The sequence below is a fragment of the Sminthopsis crassicaudata genome, chromosome 2 (genome assembly GCF_048593235.1).
Source record: "Sminthopsis crassicaudata isolate SCR6 chromosome 2, ASM4859323v1, whole genome shotgun sequence".
Classification (NCBI taxonomy): Eukaryota; Metazoa; Chordata; class Mammalia; order Dasyuromorphia; family Dasyuridae; genus Sminthopsis; species Sminthopsis crassicaudata.
Genome location: NC_133618.1, coordinates 619,958,469 through 619,975,839, shown reverse-complemented (window position 1 = coordinate 619,975,839; position 17,371 = coordinate 619,958,469). Strand labels below are relative to the sequence as shown.

The following is a 17,371-nucleotide window of genomic DNA, read 5'->3' as shown; positions in this document are numbered from 1 at the left end:
TGGGATCCGGGGCTGAGAGGAGCCATTCTGACTGCCAGCTGAGGGTGAGGAGCCATAGCCCTACGTTGTTACCACATGGTGAAACTGGGAAGCTGGAAAAAGCTGTCTGGGCTCTGGTTCCGATCCTTTTCAGCCTCTGTACCTCATTTTCCCTTTTTGTACTAGAGCACTCAAGATATCCTTGTCTCCTGCTCCAGATGAAAACATCAGCATTTTCCCCTAAGGGAGAAGAGACTAAAGACTCTCCCTTCCCCTGGAAATATTCAGTAAAAAAAAAGCAATTCTCAACCCAAATCGAGGTAGCTCTAATAGGGCTATTTCAGGCACTGTGGCGGGCTGGGGGTGTTTTGTTGCTGACGGATTTTCCCAGTGCTCATGTCAGACCCTGTGGGCAACCACCCACTCTGCCTATAGGTAAGGCCAGTGCTGACTGGAGGACAAGTCTGGGCAGTTGGTACGACCTTTTCCTTTTGTTTTTTTGATTTATTATGATTGGATTTGTTTAAATATATATGTGTATCTATTTCCCCACCGGCCCACCCCATCCCCACCCCCACCTCTTTTGCTCCTCTCAGTTTTTCCCTTTGACTTTCTGCCTGGTTGCTGTATATGGCAGGACAGTCTGGGTGCTTTTGTCCGACACCGTTTGGGTACTGGTGTTCCGTGTGACCCTTCGGGTCTGCCCTGACCCTGGGGTAAGCGTAGGGTTATGACCTCCATTCCGACTCGTGAGGGGAGACCTTCGTGGCTTGCAGGTTGCCAGGAGGGGTTTGAGGGGTGCCACATGGGGCTCTGTCTGGGGAGGGTTGGGGGATGGGGCTCCCCCATCCTCTTCTTCTTCTTCTTCCCCCTCTCCTTCCTCATCATCACAGCAGAGGGCATGATAGAGCACCTTGTCACTGAAACGCACCCGCTCCCTGGTGCCTGGGGTCCGATGGGCCTGCTGGCCCTTGGGAGGATCAGGGGGACAAGAACTGAAGGCCTCCTCGCTGGAAGAGTCAGGGGTCTCGACACGGGGCCCATTGGGGATAAGCACGCCTCCATTCATCAGCCTGTAGTCAGGGGTGGGAGGCTGTCGGGCTGGCTCAGGGCCCTCGCCTGAGTCTGAGGGGGTCGAGATGTCCAGGAAGGAACAGAATTCCCAGCTATCGGAGAGGATGTCTGAGGTCATGAAATCCAGGTGGGTCAGGTCAAAGGGGCCGCTCCCGCCACCTTTCTCACTGCTAGACGTGCTGCTGACCGTGGCCGTCGTCCAATCATCGGGCTCGAGCTCAAAGTCAAAATCGGAGGTCAGCTTGTCTATCTGGCTCACCACCTGCTCCAGGATGCAGGGAGAGGAGACACAAGGAGAAAGATGTGTAAACACTTCCACAGCCCTCGGCCTCCCCACCCCTTCCCTTTTTATAGGCTCACAAGAGTTTGAGCTGGAAGGGACCTTAGCGTTCACCCCTTATTTTATACAAGACGGAATATAATTAGGTCCAATCTTCTATACCCAGAACTGCCTTAACACCTTTTCTCTTCCTTCTTCTGTTCTTTATCTTTTGGTATAGAAGAAAGAGAGTGGGATGTGGAGTCATGGTGGAGTCCTGGCTCCCATCACGGGGAAGGTCATTTACTCTTTTTTTTTCTGCCTCAATCTCTGTGAAATAGGGTTAAATTTTCCCAACCTGCTACATAGGATAATTGTGAGGAGAAAAATCATAGATACAGTTTGTAAATCACAAGGTGCTACCTAAGTGCTACTATTAATATTTCTGCAAAAGCCTGAAAGCATTAGGGTGATGGGAGAATGGGAAGGCAGGGATAGGTCAAAGTGGGGGTTGGGGGGGGTAGTAACCACAGCCATTTGCCTTTTCTCTGGGGAAGAATCAAGGCACAATGTGAACTGAGTATGTCTAAGCCAAGACCAGTGCTTGGTTTCTCTCCCTTAAATCATACATATCCTCTCCCTGTTCTCTTTCTTGGGTATTAAAGAATCAACCTCTTGAGGTGTCTGGGATGACTGTCAGGTTTTCCTGTTCACCCAATGATAGACTTGAGCCTGAGACCTGCTGATCCCAGTTTCGCATTCGCCTTTGTCCCAAGGGCTTTCTCTTTCATGAATTTCTAGCCCTGACCTAGAATTTCGGACTTTTGGCTCTTAGCCAGAGACCTAGAACTCCTTGAACCTCCCGGTTTCTTAACCTTCTCGGTTAATTTGATTCAAGGATTTGTCATAGACAGTCCTCAACTGCCTTCCTTCCTTCTACTGCTGCCCCCATACCCTACGTCTGGAGGTCTGATTTTGGAATCTCCTTACTCTTTATGTTACCATATAATAGTGAACACCAACAGAGTGCCTACTACGACTTTACAACTAGTCGTTTGATCCTTACAACAATCCCGGGAGGCAGCTGCTGTTATTACCCTCAATTTCCAGATGAGGAAATGGAGAAAAGCAAAAATTATGTGACTTGGATTTGACAAAATCAGGTCTTTCTGAGTCCAGTGCTCTGTACGCCGTAGTCCTCCCTAGCTGCTGCTTCCACCTTACAGAGAGCGTGAGGATTTCTTTGGAGCCTTTATGTTTATGTTGTGCATTAACCCTTTGGAACTTCACAATGACCCTGTGAAGGGAGTGCTTTTTATTCTTATTGTAGAGATAAGCCTGAGACACAGAGAAATAAAATGTGTTTTTGTGTAACTAGAAGCTACTGAAACGGCACAATTAGTGATAGGAGACAGGACTGAACCCAAGGGCTCCTGACTCTTAATTTAACGCTATCCCTTATACATGAGGACATACTTCCTTGCTCTGTATGCAGTAGGTATTTAATAAAGGTTACTGATTGAATTGAATGGGTTCCTTAAAAGCCAGCCCCAAGGATTCTTAGCAGGACCATTCAAAACAGGTTAAGAGCCACAATACTGGAGTGTTATGTTTAGAGGAATAAGGGGGAAAAAAGTGGTGAAATAGATACAATATTGTCACAGGAATAATCATCAACAACAGAAGTCAAACAGATAGAATATTGGGTAAGAAGTGATACAGTGTTGCAATAAAAGGAATCAAAGGAAATGTTCCTGAGGGAGGAGAATCAGTCAATCCCAGTGGACCAATTAACTTCTGTCAGTCCTTGGGGCTCAGCTACATAATGTTCAGGAGGATAAAACTGGTGTATGGAAAACCGAAGAGGAAATTCCCATCTTCTTGGCTATCTGCCCTCCTAAAACCTGGAAACTGGGGAAAGAGCACCAGATTTGGAGTCCAGACGCTGAGCTGAATCCTGGTTCCACCACTTATTCCCCGTGGGACCGTGGACAAGTTATGTAATCCCTGTCACAAGAAGGGGGGGATTAGTTGGAGTCCCTTCTAGCCTCAACATTCAGTGAAAATCCCCTGCAAAACCTCCATGCTGAAGCAGTGACTCAATTTCCCTCTTCCTTCCTCTCTCCTTTCAATCAACAGCATTAGTTGTCGGAAGAACCAATAACCCAGACATCATTTGGAAAGCAGCAAGGGAACGATGCTCTCTGCATCGAAGGTCCCTTGTTAACAGGTCTCAGGGGATGGGTCGGACAAACACAACCGGAAGCAGGATTCAGAACGGACACAGGCCAGTCACTGCCTATCGGGCTGGTCATCAGTGACAAGTGACGTCCTGATCTTGCCCACAGGAAGAAATCATAGAAATGCAATAGAGGGAGGGAGGCAAGAGAGGAAGGGAAAAGAGTTGGACATTCAGATGCAAAGACAGGTACAGAAGAACTTAGAAAGACTAAGGGCAGAGTCTCAGAGAGACACCAAGAGTAAGAGAAGAGATAAAAAAATCCATGAGCTTTCAGCGGAGGGAGGACATCCTTCAGTGTTGTTTTCAGGACTGGAGAGAAGAAGGAGGGGTCACTCCAGGCTCAGTCCATTTCCTTGGTTCCACCTCTGCAGGCAACATCTTAGTATCAGCCACTGGGAGCTGTCAATTGTCCTGAAATTAGGGCCAGGGTATATGGAATCATGAAAACTAGTGCCCCTGTGTGTGGTGTGTGTGTGTGTGTGTGTGTGGTGTGTGTGTATGAGCACACACATAATACATAAGGAAGCAAATCCTTTACGTGAAAATCCTAATTTTATGGAATGAAGACATTTCAGTGTAACTTTTTTATTTTTATTTTTTGCTTTGCAAAAGAACTTCTCAGTTTATGGAAAGATTTCCCCAAGGTTCCTTTAAATAGCAGCCTTTCTTCTGCTTTAAACTATTTGTTTATGAATGGATAAGAAACTGACAGAGGAATTGGGGGCAAGAAGGGGGGAGATATTCCAATACAAAGAATTAGGAATCATCACTCAGTGGAGATCCATTGGAAATGAAAAGGAAGCCTTTCTAAGTAGGGAAAAGAGAATTCAATTTACACAGATTTGTCCAATAACTCCTCATTTCATTGAGAGAGGCAAACCTAGGTTTTTAAAAAAAGTATTTCCCTGAAGAACACTTTGTCAACATGGTCTCCATCAATCATCAATGAACAAAGGTGAAAACAGGGATTGGTTTTACACAGTTGAGAAAGCAGAAGTGTAGAAAGGGAAAGGGGTGAGACCAAGGTCACGAAGCAAGTATTAGCTGGATCTGGGCTTGAAATTCAAGGGATCAGGAATTCTGCCTCATTACTGGCCCACGTCAACCCACATACAAATAGTTTGCTAAGATGGTACCCCATCCAAAATTGGGACACTTCAATCCAGACTGGCCCCGGGTTTGCATAAGTCAAGAATTAAACCTCATTTCCTTCTCTGCTAAAGTCCTCATCTGCCTTCTCATCATGGTGGAGGCTGAGCAGAAAGGCACAAATCCTCGGAACTCCATGGCAGACAATGCACCTTAGCCACATTTGTAGAGACTCGGAGCCCAAGGGCCAGTCGCCAGGTGATGATTTTTTTCCATAGGCACAGTAACTCATTAAACTTTCTACTAAGATATCAGTGGAAGAAACACCCACATCAGTGAGATCATAGATCTTTGTAAATATTAAATTTAGTATGTTCTTCTGGGGGAGGTGTATTACAAAGAAGAATTCTGAGCTGGGAGTCATGAGATGTGGGCTCTGATTCTTACTCTTCCTCTGAAGAGACTTTGTGTGGTCTCTGGCAAAAGAATTAACATTATTGGATCTCAATTTCCTCAGCTGAAAAATGGGTCTAATAAAACCCACTGTATGTGGTTTACAGGGCAGATGTTATGAGAATCAAATGATTTAAGCCATATGAAGAATACAAGTTTTTACGCAGACAGAATTCCAGGACACATTTCTATAATGTTTTACTATCCAAATGCCCTTTTTACATGCTTACGATCATTTGATCCTCACCAATACCTCTGTGAAGTAGACAGAAGGGTATTTTACATTTTACAGATAAGGAAATTGGTATAGGATAAGTCACAATGGTATTATTATATGTCAGATCTAGATCTTGTAATCAAACTTTCTCAGATATAAGGTTTTCTGTGGTATCCTACCAATAACCTTGCGTATTTCAATCTGTGTCTGTGTATCATCTTGGACCATAAGTTCCCAGAGAACCAAGGTTACCTTTATCCAGTTTTCTCTATACATGCAGAAATTGCTGCTGAATTAATGTTTTATGGTGAGGGTTACCAAAAAGCCCGCACATTTCCTTCTCTCCACCAGATCAGTGAAGGCTCATCCCAAGGAGGTCAGACCACTGAGCCTGCTTCTAGCTCTCTTGGGAAAACCAATTCTCTACTAGGTTTTGTGGGGAAAAGAGAGAAGGTTCTAAAAGGCAGTGAATTCAGCCCTCAAAGGAAAGGGCATGGGAATGAAAATCTCTTTCTAGTGGGATCACGTGGAGCTAATTGTTGTTCAGTGATACTATGAAGTGCAGGAAATTTGTTTTTATATGGTCTTTGGGTTCCTCCTTATCTTTGTTATGGTTCCTCCTTTCCAACTTTTATAATTCCAGGGCCTTAATGCTTTTCCTCTTCCTCTATCAAATTTGCTCTGAGGTCAGTCAGCAAACCCTTAGTGACTCCTAGCATCAATCTATCTAGAGAGAGAAGAGAGCTTCAGAGGCATTCTCGTCGCCTTACTCCTTACACCTTACTCCTGTCTCCTCACTCCTCATTTTACAGATAAGAAGACGGAGGCACTTGTTAGGATTACAAGGTGATAACTCAGGTTGTCTGGACAATTCTCTAGCTCAGAATTCACACCTTTGGTTTGGGCCTTTAAGGGGAGTTTACACCTTTGGACTTCTGAGGGAGAGTTTACACGTTTAAAGGACTTTGCACCTTTAAGAGGAGCAAGTTCATTGGTTGAGCTATTTTCCCACAAGCCCCTGAGTTCTCACTAGCCCATTCTCTGCTAGGATAAAAGAGGAGGGCAGTAGGGCAAGGAGTTAGTCTGACTGGGAGATGGAGTTTAGATGGTGGTCTGGAAGGAGAGTCTAGGCTGGGAGAGTGGGTTGAGACGGCAGGAAGGATAACTTAGAGACTACCGGACCTTCACAGCACTGATGAAGGAAATTATCCAAGATCATAAGGTATTGAAATGTCAGAATTGGATTTTGAAATTAATTATTCTGATTCTAGAACCATTGATTTCTCTATTACATCATGGTCTCCTAGGGACATGTACATTTTTTAAGCCTGAAGTCTCACTGAGGAATGTGGGGTTTTGTACACCTTGATTAGAATCTCAGACATCATTTAGAATCACAGAAATTCAGAGGTGGAAGGGACATCACAGTCCATCTCCTCCAACTTGCTCCTGTATAGGATTTCTCTATACAAGTATCTGACAAGTGACCAAGCAGCCTTTCCTTGAAGATATTTACCACCTCCTGAGATAGTCCATTCCATTTTAAAATGCTTTGTGAAATCACACAGGAGAGGGGAAGGGGTGGTCCTCAAACACTAATGTCATACTATATAGGTAGCTGTCGACTTTACCTAAAGGTCAGGATGTGTCTCTTTCTACCCCATGCTCTTTGCCCTTTAACTGGCTCCAGTAAACAATAAAACAAAAAGAAAGCAAATGGAGCAGCAGAAAGTGGTCAATTCTCCAGTAAGGATCTGGCCAGTCACCCAGCCAACAAGGTATTATTATTATTTATTAATGCAGTGAGCACTTCACTCCCCAAATCCAGCTCTTCCTATGGAGAGATCAGGTAACTAGATCAATGAAACAGGCTTCCAAAGACTCTGGACAAAGCCAGGCTTCAGCAGGCAAGCAACCACTTAGAATTAAAAGCTTGCTAGCCTCTGCTGATCTTCCATGTGAGAAGACTAGGTTGGGAAGGACAGAAAGTGGGATAGGAAGGTCATACCCTTGCTAAAAAATGTATACCGGCTCCCTACTGCCTTTGACGTCAAGTCTAAACTCTGCCTTTTAAGTCTTTTCTCAGTCTGGCACCAATCTATTTTGCCCACTGTGTGAATCTGAAAAAATCATTCAGCCATTGTGAGCCTCAATGTCCTCATCCGAAAAACAGGGGACAGCCAGGTATGGTGGTCTAATGATGAAATCCCTGCTGTTGAGGAATTTGGGGCTGGCAGATCTCTTGATCTTGGGAGTTCTGAGAGGCTGATCACATCTGAACTAGGTTAGGCATCTGGGAGTGGGGCCCACCAAGTTGCCTAATGGGGGGCAAAGCGGTCCAGGTCAGGAATGATGGGGTCTAGGTTGGGATAGGGTGAAAGGTAACTTAAAAGGAGTAGTAGGATTTTCGGATCATAGGATTTAGATCAGATGATCTGGCCCTTCTCATTCAAGTTCCTTGTCTTTATCTTTTTGTTTCTTTCCTCCTCTTTTGAAAAATTACTGTTTCCTTATCTCATCAAGCCTAAAAGTGCTACCCATAGGTCAATCCTATTATTTCCAGTCCTGTGGAGATAGGGACATCCAGTGTTTTTCAAAAACAATAAGAAAAAATAAAAATAAAAAATAAAGGAGTTGGATGAGATGGAGGATGAATGGTATCTGAGGTGTTTTCTGCTCTATAATCATACCACAATGCTTTTAAAATCTCATTTGACCCTATTCCAACGTAGACCCCATGGATCTATGGTTGCCTCCATTAGCTCTGCTAATTCCTATCACCTATACTTTGCTTAGAATATTCCTCCTACTAGGCAATCCATCTTCCTTCCTCTTTCCCCAACTAAATTGTGTAGTTTAAGGCAAATTGTTTTCCTTCTCCAAACCCAAATTTCACTTTTGAGATGAGAGGGTTAGTCCAAATTCAATTCAACAAACATTTACTCCAAGTGCTTATTATATATGATTTTTCTATGTCCTCAAGGGGTATATATTTTACCAGGGGAAAACAACATGTGCACAAAAAAGTAAAATTATGGTTTAAGGAGGGTGAGCGGTAACAATTGGAGGTGATTAGGAAGGCTTCGTGTAGGAGGTGGCACATGAGTGGAGCCTTGAAGAAAGCTACAGATGCTAAGAGGGAGAGAGGAGAAGAGGATGAATTCTAGGCATGTGGCCCAGTCTGTGGGAAGGTGTGGAGAGAGGATGTGGAATATTGAGTTTGGGGAACAGCTAGTGGGCTATTTTGCCTGGATTATGAAGACCAGGAAGAGGAGTAATGTGAAATAAATCTGGTAAAAGTAGGTTGGAGCCAGACAGTGAATGGTTTGAAATGTTAGACTAAGGAGAAGGGATTTTCTCCTTGGGTAATAGGTAGCCATAGCAGATTTTTAATCAGCTCTGATGGTCTCTCTAAGATCTAAGAATTCTCTTTCATGACCCAAGCAGAGCCAACCTAGAGACTTCTCTGACAACATCACCACTCTCTCTGTTCTCTGCTTTCCTTTAGCATTTAAAGTCTTTATCAGACTAGTTAGGTCTCAATCACACGTTCATTTTTATCACATGTGAGTCTTGTCTTCTCAGCAAGATTTGAAGCTCTTTTGGGGCGGGGCCTGGGTCTTTATTTCCTGTCTCTTCCACCACACAGTTTAGTATGGAATGACTGGACACAAGAAATCTTTGATAAATATTCACTGTCTTTTGGGGACCATAATAAGGATGCAATTCACACAGCTATTTGGGCCTGGACAATGGTAGGAGAAGGAGTCTAACATCAGCTAAGCTAAGGATGCTTCCAAATGGAGGTGGGATCTCAGGAGTTTTCCTAAAGCATGAGTTCCATATATAAATCACCTACTTTCTTGAATAAGGGTTGGCGTGTTAGGAGAAGGTTTTTTGGGGAGGAGATGCAGAAGAGGAAGTGGCTATTCTAACATTCTTCTGATCATTGCATTATTCCAGAAGGGATAATGCAAAGTGGTCTAAGGTAGAAGGTAACGTCCTTGGATATCTGGCAGAAAGTCCCTTTCTCATCACCCTCAGGCTCCATTTATCCATTTTATAAAAGGGGATGGGAACTGCATGGGGCTGTCTAACTGTAACAAAAGCTTTGGGAAGTGAGGAGCTGGGAACCTGAGCTTTAGCAGACTGAGACATAGGGGCCCATTCTGTCATTGATGAGAGCTGGGGACAAAGAATGAAGATGAACAGACTTTTCCCCATTGCCGGCCTTAGTTAAAGCAAAGAAATAATGTATGGCTCCAAATGAGACCTTGCTGGTGATATCTGAGTAGTCACTCAGGATTTGGTGGTGAGAAGGCTCTTCTTCCAAGAGAAAAAATCTATTAGAAAGGACGCCCATGGTCAGAGAACCAAAACATGGCAGATCTGACCTAGGCAGGGCTGGGAGGATTGTGGGGGATGGAGGAGAGTTACCTGTCACCTGCTCCTTGCTACCCAAGCTCCTCCATCCTACCTACCCCAGCTCCAGAACTTTCAATCGCTCCCCACTGTTTTGTGGTCAGACTCCTCAGTCAGTCTTGCAGTGGAGGTTCTCCCTAGTCCACCCTGATCCAACTTCATTTCCCATTGTTTCCCAATGCACACCATTTGTCCCATGTCTCCTCACTGGCCTTGCACTGTGTTGGGTGCCGAGTTCTGGCTGTGAAGCCCTGGATCCCCTGCTGTCAGAGTCAGCTCCCAGCACAGCTGCAGAGGATTACGCAGGGAGGGAAGGGACACGTGGCCACTAGTCGGGTAAAGAGTGCTGAGCCACTGTGATTTCTACCCGGCCCCAGAGTGGACAGGTCTTCCATTTCCAGGCTACGAGGGCATTTCCTGCTGAGGGGAGAAGGCAATGCTGATAGAGTTCCTCTTCTAAAACCCATCCCTTGCAAAGCTACAATTATCTCTTGGAAAAAGAAATGTGAGAAGGGGTGATGGCTACTCCATGGCAGGTCACCCTTGACCAACATCCAAATCTACCTGAGCAGATCTCCACCCACTGAATGTCCCAGTGTCCTGCACAGAATGAGCTAAGAGCTTTATGGCTGACTTCTGGTGAGGTGTTGACTTTTGCTCTCTAAGTAGTTATCTCAGACTCCAGGGAACTCATGCCATTTGTTGGGAAAGTCAGAAGAAGCAGGAGGGGCGAAGGCACAGGGCTTTATCTGGGTCTTCTACACTTTATTGACTGTGTGACTGCAGACAAGCTCTTTAACCATTCCAGGTCTATAAAGGGAATAGATTGAGCTAAATGATCTCTAGGTCTCTTTCAGCTTTAAATCTCAGATCCTCTAACCTTTGTCTCATTCTCACTGAACACAGCTGGTATCTCATAGACAATGTGTTGCACTGGCACAGTTACCCTAACCAATGAAATTGGGTGCCATGGCCAGTGGGAAATGGACCAACGTCGATGGGAAGGCCCCTTTGGCAGCCCCACATTTTATAAAATGATAGGACCATTGGTTGAAAGTTGAAAAATCTTAGAGTTCTGTTAGTCCAACCCCCCTAATTTTCCAGATGATGACAGTGAGGTTCAGAGTAACTTGTCCATCTTTTGACCTTCTCTGTATCCATTGGGCAATTCTCCCTGTCCAGCTTCTGGACCTAGTCTGGGTTCCAATGGAGCCATTTAGCACATTAGGAGCAGGTTCTCTTGAAGACTCACATGCTGCTCATAGTCACGGACATCCCCTGGACTGGAATGATCCCTCAGGAGACCAAATCTCTATAGTCCTGGGATATGGACCGTGATGTCTTTCGGACATTATCCAGTCTCCGCCAATGTTCATCTTCTTGCAGATCAAATTATTGGTCCAGCCCAACCCAACTATCCTGCTCCCTTTCCTACTCCCATGTGGTCAGTAGGTAATACTCCACTTCCCTGATGCTTCGTACAGATGATGTCAATCCAGGGGTACACTGTTCCCTCAGACATCTCCATAAGTAAAGGCTATCTCTACTACTCGCACAAATTCACTGAGAAAACCCAATATAGGGGGATTAGTCAGTTACCTCCACATTGAAATCCCCATGCTGTTTGTTTAAAACAAAAGTGGCCACTTACACCTTTTCTACAACTATTCTACTCTGAATTTCATTCTAACCAAGAATCTCACCTTGCTATCACTAATCTATTTCCTTAATCAACCATATCACGCTGAATTATTTCTGTGGTTGGCCTGGTAAGGACTTGTATTTTGGAAGGACTTGGGAATGAGATAAATTAAAGACGGCCTTCCAGACTAGCTTTGGTTAAATACAAATATATCATCAGGCTGTTCAGGCTATGGAACATCACCATCCTCTTCCAGATGCTAAAGACCTCCTATACTGTGGGGAAATGATGTATTTTGAAAACATTTAAATTTATTTTTAAAAATCCTTTTGAAAGTACCTACATGCTTCAAGTGGTCATTGGACACCTACCTTGGTATAGACCATTATCCAAGCTGAATCAGTGCCAGTTTGAAAAGATGGCAATGGCTTTAATGGGGCCCTAGAAGTTTTCAAATCAGAAAATACAGAGTCTATGGAAGTAGAAGGGGTCTTGTACTAAAGACTCTCAATACTCCCAAGACCCATCAGTGGTCCCCAGGACACGTGCTTTGTCTTAACTGCTGTGTCTGGAAATCCTTTAGTGACAAGGGATCGACTAAATTCTAACCCACCTTAATCAAACCCATCAGGAAGTCATTCAGGATATTTCCCCCTCTCATTGAAGAGGAAGTCCTTAGATCATAAGGCAATCCCCCTAATTATTACACAGCTCTCATTTTCCCTAACTACAAGCCTAAATTGTCCTGTTTGCAACTTTCACTCATTTTTTCCCTGTTCTTCCCCTTTTGACCAAGACAAGCATATCTAAACTCAGTTCCACTGAAAAGTCCTTTGTGTGCTTAAATCTACTTATCTATCATGGCAGTCACTCGGTACACATTTATTAAGTACCTACTGTGTATCAGACATTGTACTAAATGCTAAAGATTCAAAAGAAGGCAAAAAAAATAGTTCCCGCTTTCAAGGAATTCACAATCTAATTTGAGGGGGGACGACAAGATTCCAACAAGTGTGCACTAACAAGAAGTATACAGAATAAATTGGTGGCAATCAACAAAGGGAAGGCACCTCTATTAAGGGGAGGATCAGTGATTTTTGCTGGGATCTGAAGGAAGTTAAAGAAGCTAGGAGAATTAAGAGGGAAAGAATTCTAAACATGAGAAATAGTCGATAAAAATGCCCAGAGTCAAGTGATGTAGTTGCTTCTAGGTGTACTATTATTGGCAACTTCAGCCTCTCCTTGTGTGGCAGAAACTTGAATCCTTTCACTCTTCTGATCGCCCTCCTTCAGCTTATCAATGTCACTCCTAAAATATGATGCTCGGGGCTGCAGAAAGTGTCCAGAAAACAACGGAACGGTTACCTCCTTTTCCCCTGTATGTTATGCTTCACATAATTCAATCTGTGATTGCATTTGCTTTCATGGCTGCCACATCACACCAGGGACTCATATTGATTTTTAAAGTCCATTAAAACCTCTAGATCTTTTTCAGAGTAACTGCTATCTAGTCACCCCTCCTTTATCTTCTACTTGCAAAGGTGATTCTTTGAATCTCAGTTCCAACTTTATATTTATTCTTGGTAAACTCCATCTTATTAGCTTTGGCTTTGTTTACCCATTTGATCTAGTTCCTTTTGATTCTGATGTGTTTGCTATTCCTGCAAAATTTGCTTTATCTGAAAATTGACAAACATGCCATCTGAGCCTTGTTACAATTCCGGGTTAAAAATGTTAAAGCAGACCAGGGCTGAGCCTAGCTGCCTGGGGCACTTCAGTGGAGACCTCCTTCCAAGCTGACATTGAACCATTAACGACTACTCTTTGGGTCTGGCCATTCAGCCACTTCTGAATTCCCATAACTACGTTTTCATCCTGCCTGTATCCTACCATCTCATCCATTGGCATTTTATAAGATGCGTAGCTAAAATTAGGGAAGCCATATCTACAGCGCTCTTCTGTTCTACCAATCTAGTAACCCTGATAAAAAAGGAAATGAGGTTAGTCTGGCCTGACTTGTTCTTGCTGAGGTCATGCTGGTTCTTTTTGTTCACAGCTTCCTTTTCTAAGTGTTCACTAAACATCCATTTAATGACGAGTTCTATAATTTTGTCAGGAATCAAAGTTAAGATCACTGGTTTATAGTTTGCAGATTCAATTCTCTTTCTTTTATATATATAAAAAAATGGGCCATTTGCCCTTCTCCAATCTTGCGGCACCTCTCCAGTTCTCCGTGATCTTTCTAAAGATCACCGACAATGGCTCAGCAACCCCATCTGCCAGTTCTTTGAGAACCTAAGGAAGTTGTTCACCTGAGCCAGGTGACCTGTACTCATCAAGGGCAGCCAAGTGCTCTCATATTTCCTTATTTATCTTGGGTATCAACTTTCTAATGCCCATTTTTATTCTGTCCTTTTGCAGTCTAAAGATCTTTCTCCTTGGCAGAGAAAATACAATCAGGATAAAAGTTGAGCAGCTGCCCCTTCTCTTCATCATCCATTATCATCAGTCCATCTACATGGCCTGACTGTCCTTATTCTTTTATAATCCTCCCTCTACCTTCCCCCATTATGGTTTAAAAAGGCCTTTTTTCTTATCCTCAGCTTTCTCCAGAAGTCTCAGCTCGTTCTCAGTTTTAGCATGTCTGATGATGTTATTCTTACAGTTCCATTTCACATCCTCTGTTTTCTTATTCATCCTCTGTTACCTGTCTTGTTTCTATCTTCTGTACATTTAAAACAAAATCTAAATTGACTGGCTGCTGAGATTCCCATGTATCCATATTGGTTTGTAGACAACGTCTCATTTTTCTTCCTCATTAGAATCCTTTCACTTTGCATCCTCGGAATCTCATTGTCTAGAACTTCCCTTTTCTCTTGGGCACAATTTTCTCTTGAAATGCTCTGAGGCACTTCCCAGGGCCAGAAGACTGTGGCTGCTTTTAGAAAATTCACGTGGTGGCCTGTGCTCGACTTATTCAGATCTTTGCCCCCATGATGCTTTCTTGTGGAAACTGAGGCTTATTACAACTCTGTGAAGCTTTCGGTCCATCCAATGCATCATGATCCTGTGCCTGTTTCTTAAATAAATTAGCACAAGTGGGGAAGACTTATCCTAGCTAGTAGTGAGAGTTCTTGGCCGGCAAGGCTGTCCTGTAGACCAGGGATACAATTTAAAGGGGACCAGACATCTCATCCCTGTGCAAATAATACACAAAACACCTAGACTGTTTCCAAACTGTTTGGAAGGTGGATCAGTCCTATTTTTATGTTGTTTGGATTTTTTTAGATTTCCCACATCCCAGGGTGTGGCAGCCTATGGACCAACTCCTTGTCCTGTAAGTCAGCCTGTTTCTTTTCCTAGAATCCATCACTAGCATGGCCATTGGACAGGGCTGCTGCAAACCCTTCTCAGGTCACAGCAGCCACAGGCAGAAATAACTTTGGACTTAAAATTTTCCCAGGCCCAGGACTCCAGATGAGTCGTGGTTGATAAGGATGGTACACCTTATTTCTTGCAGTAGCCTGCTCATTCCCAATGGCCTCTCCCTCCTGCTCACTACAACTCAGATCGGGGATCCTGGTTTATACCTCACTTCTGATATGGCAGCTAGTTGGTGCAGTGGACAGAGCATGAGGAATGAAGAACTGGACACGACTGGACAACCAGGATCATTCACAATTTACTTAACCTCTTGGATCCTCAGTTTCCTCCTATGTGCTCTGAATAGTAGATTCCTGAGCAAATCTAGGATATTTTACTCCCATTACACATTTGAGCAGAACAGGGGCTCCAACCTGCAGTGTATGACCTTGTTTTGAAAAATATTTTGATAGCAGTCTATTAATATAACCAGACTTCTTAATAATCCAGCACAGTTTGTTTATTACATTTTAAAAAATTATTCAGAGAAGGGGACCTCAGGCTACACCAGGCCAAAGGAACGGTTAAGATTTCTCCCCCAGGCCCTTGCCAGCTCTGCTGTCCTATATTTCTGTGCCTGTGAGTGTAAGTAGAAGGATCTGTGTGTGTGTATTTCTGTATGTGTGTGTAAGGATGTCTTACACTCTGTGATGATGTCAGTGTGAATATGAGAGTCTATGTACTTGTGAGTGGGTGCGGGGTGTGGGGAAGGATGTCTGCCTCATTCTGAGAACTGCCTGATGAATGTAAGAGGCTCTGAAGATCTTGGCTTCCTCTCCCTACCACGCTCAGCACCTCACCCATGTAGCCTCCACTATAAATGTTTACTTTCTCTCCTCATTCCCAGAATTTATCACAATGCACATAGTAGGCACTTAAACAATTCTTTTTTTGACTGTCACTGTGCATTTAAACACACCATTTTGAGAAAGGGGTCTGTAAGACTTTGCCAAAAAGGGCTTTCACCTAAAAAGAGTAAGAACACCTTCTATACAATAACCCTTTGAACTCTGTGTCTGGGCTGTTCACTCCCCCTGGATGTTGGTCTTAGCTTTGTCCCCTAGAGCCACACTTTCTATGGCAGCTGGCCAGACAATTCACTACCCATGATGACTCTCTTCCAGTGGGACGAGGCATCTAAAAATGGTAATAAGATCTCAGGGGGCACTAAATGGCTCAACGTGATCCCTTTGCACTTGTGCCCTTTTGGACCTCATCTGGAGGGCTGTGCTCAACTCTGGGCACCAAGCTTTAGGAAGACCTGGAACCCGGCCAGAGGAGGGGGAACAAAACACAGAGGGCCGGAGGTCATGTCTCCCGAGTACTGATGGAAGAAAATGGGGATTTCAGGTCTGGAGAAAGAATACTTAGTGGGAAGGGGAGCAATAACTGTCACCAAAGATTTAATGGGTCATGTGGAAAAGGGATTAGACGTGTTCTATTTACCTTTAGAGGGCAGAATTTTAATCAGTGGACAGAAGTGATAGTGAGATTTTAGCTTCATATAAGAAGAGATTTCTACAGTCAGAAGTAGAAAAGATTGCTTCTGAAAGACTCTAAGCAGAGTTTGGATGACCACTTGCTGAGGGGCTCGGAAAGGGGGCTCCTGTTTGGGTATGAGTTGACTAAAGGTCTTAGTTTCTTTTAGCTTTAAAATTCTATGGCCATGGGCTCTCCACTTCCTTCACAATTCCCAGGTTACTTCCTCCAAATATCCATCTGTCTTTTCTACCCAATTATATTCCTTCCATCTGCTGTGTTCCCTGCTCTGGGCTGACATGCTCATTGATGGGATCCGGCCAGTAGCTTCCTGAACATCTCTTGTCTATTATCTTTTGAGGGACTCTTCTGGGTACTTCAGTCCTCCGGATCCTTCTCCCAGGCAGGAGAGCTGTCCACGACCTGAGGTCCTGAAACTTGGACAGACACTGTGTGAATCTCAAAAAATCATTTTCCCTCTCTGGGTACTAGTGTTTCTTGAGGAAGGAACAAGCATTTATTAGCACCTACTATTTATTAGGTGCTGTGCTCAACACCTTATAAATATTATATTCAATAATCTAAGATTGGAGTGGTCGAAGACTATGTCTGACTTGGAGGAAAAGCTAGGATTCTAGGACTACAAAGATGCATAAGACCACACAGGCTCCTGAAAGTGGAGGAAGGTCATGTAAATGGATGACCCCTCTAAATCTCTTAAAACAAGGTGAGTCCTGAATCCCAAGAGTAGCAGGATCTAAAGTTAGGGGGCTGGGTTTGGATCTGACTTTGCTTACTATACATGTGACCTTGGGTCTTTAAAGACCTTCCTCACCAGAGAAGACAATTGGGCTATTTGGTCTCTAAAGGCCTTTGTATCCTAGATCTTAGGATTCCAGTCAACTACTTTCACTGTCCTCCTCTATAAAGTTATGGAGTTGAGCTAAATAACCTTTAAGGTCTTATCATACTACCAGATTTCATTCCTATGCTCATCCTGTCTAGTGATAAGATTAACATTGGTCTGAGATAGTCCATTGGTCTCTCTCTCTCAGGTTGTCCAGCCCTGCTCATTCCAGGAGGCTCAATGAC

The 17,371-nt window shown here is 43.9% G+C and overlaps 1 protein-coding gene across 1 annotated transcript in view; it reads right to left on the bottom strand.

Moving 5' to 3' along the window:
* Positions 1 to 462: 462 nt before the first annotated feature.
* INSYN1 (inhibitory synaptic factor 1) overlaps positions 463 to 17,371 on the bottom strand; it is a 52,982-nt gene continuing 36,073 nt past the window's right edge. Inside the window, exon 2 of the mRNA XM_074296238.1 lies at positions 463 to 1,315. Coding sequence (XP_074152339.1) covers positions 572 to 1,315 — 744 coding nt within the window. The 3' untranslated portion in view covers positions 463 to 571. The remainder of the gene's footprint in view (positions 1,316 to 17,371) is intronic.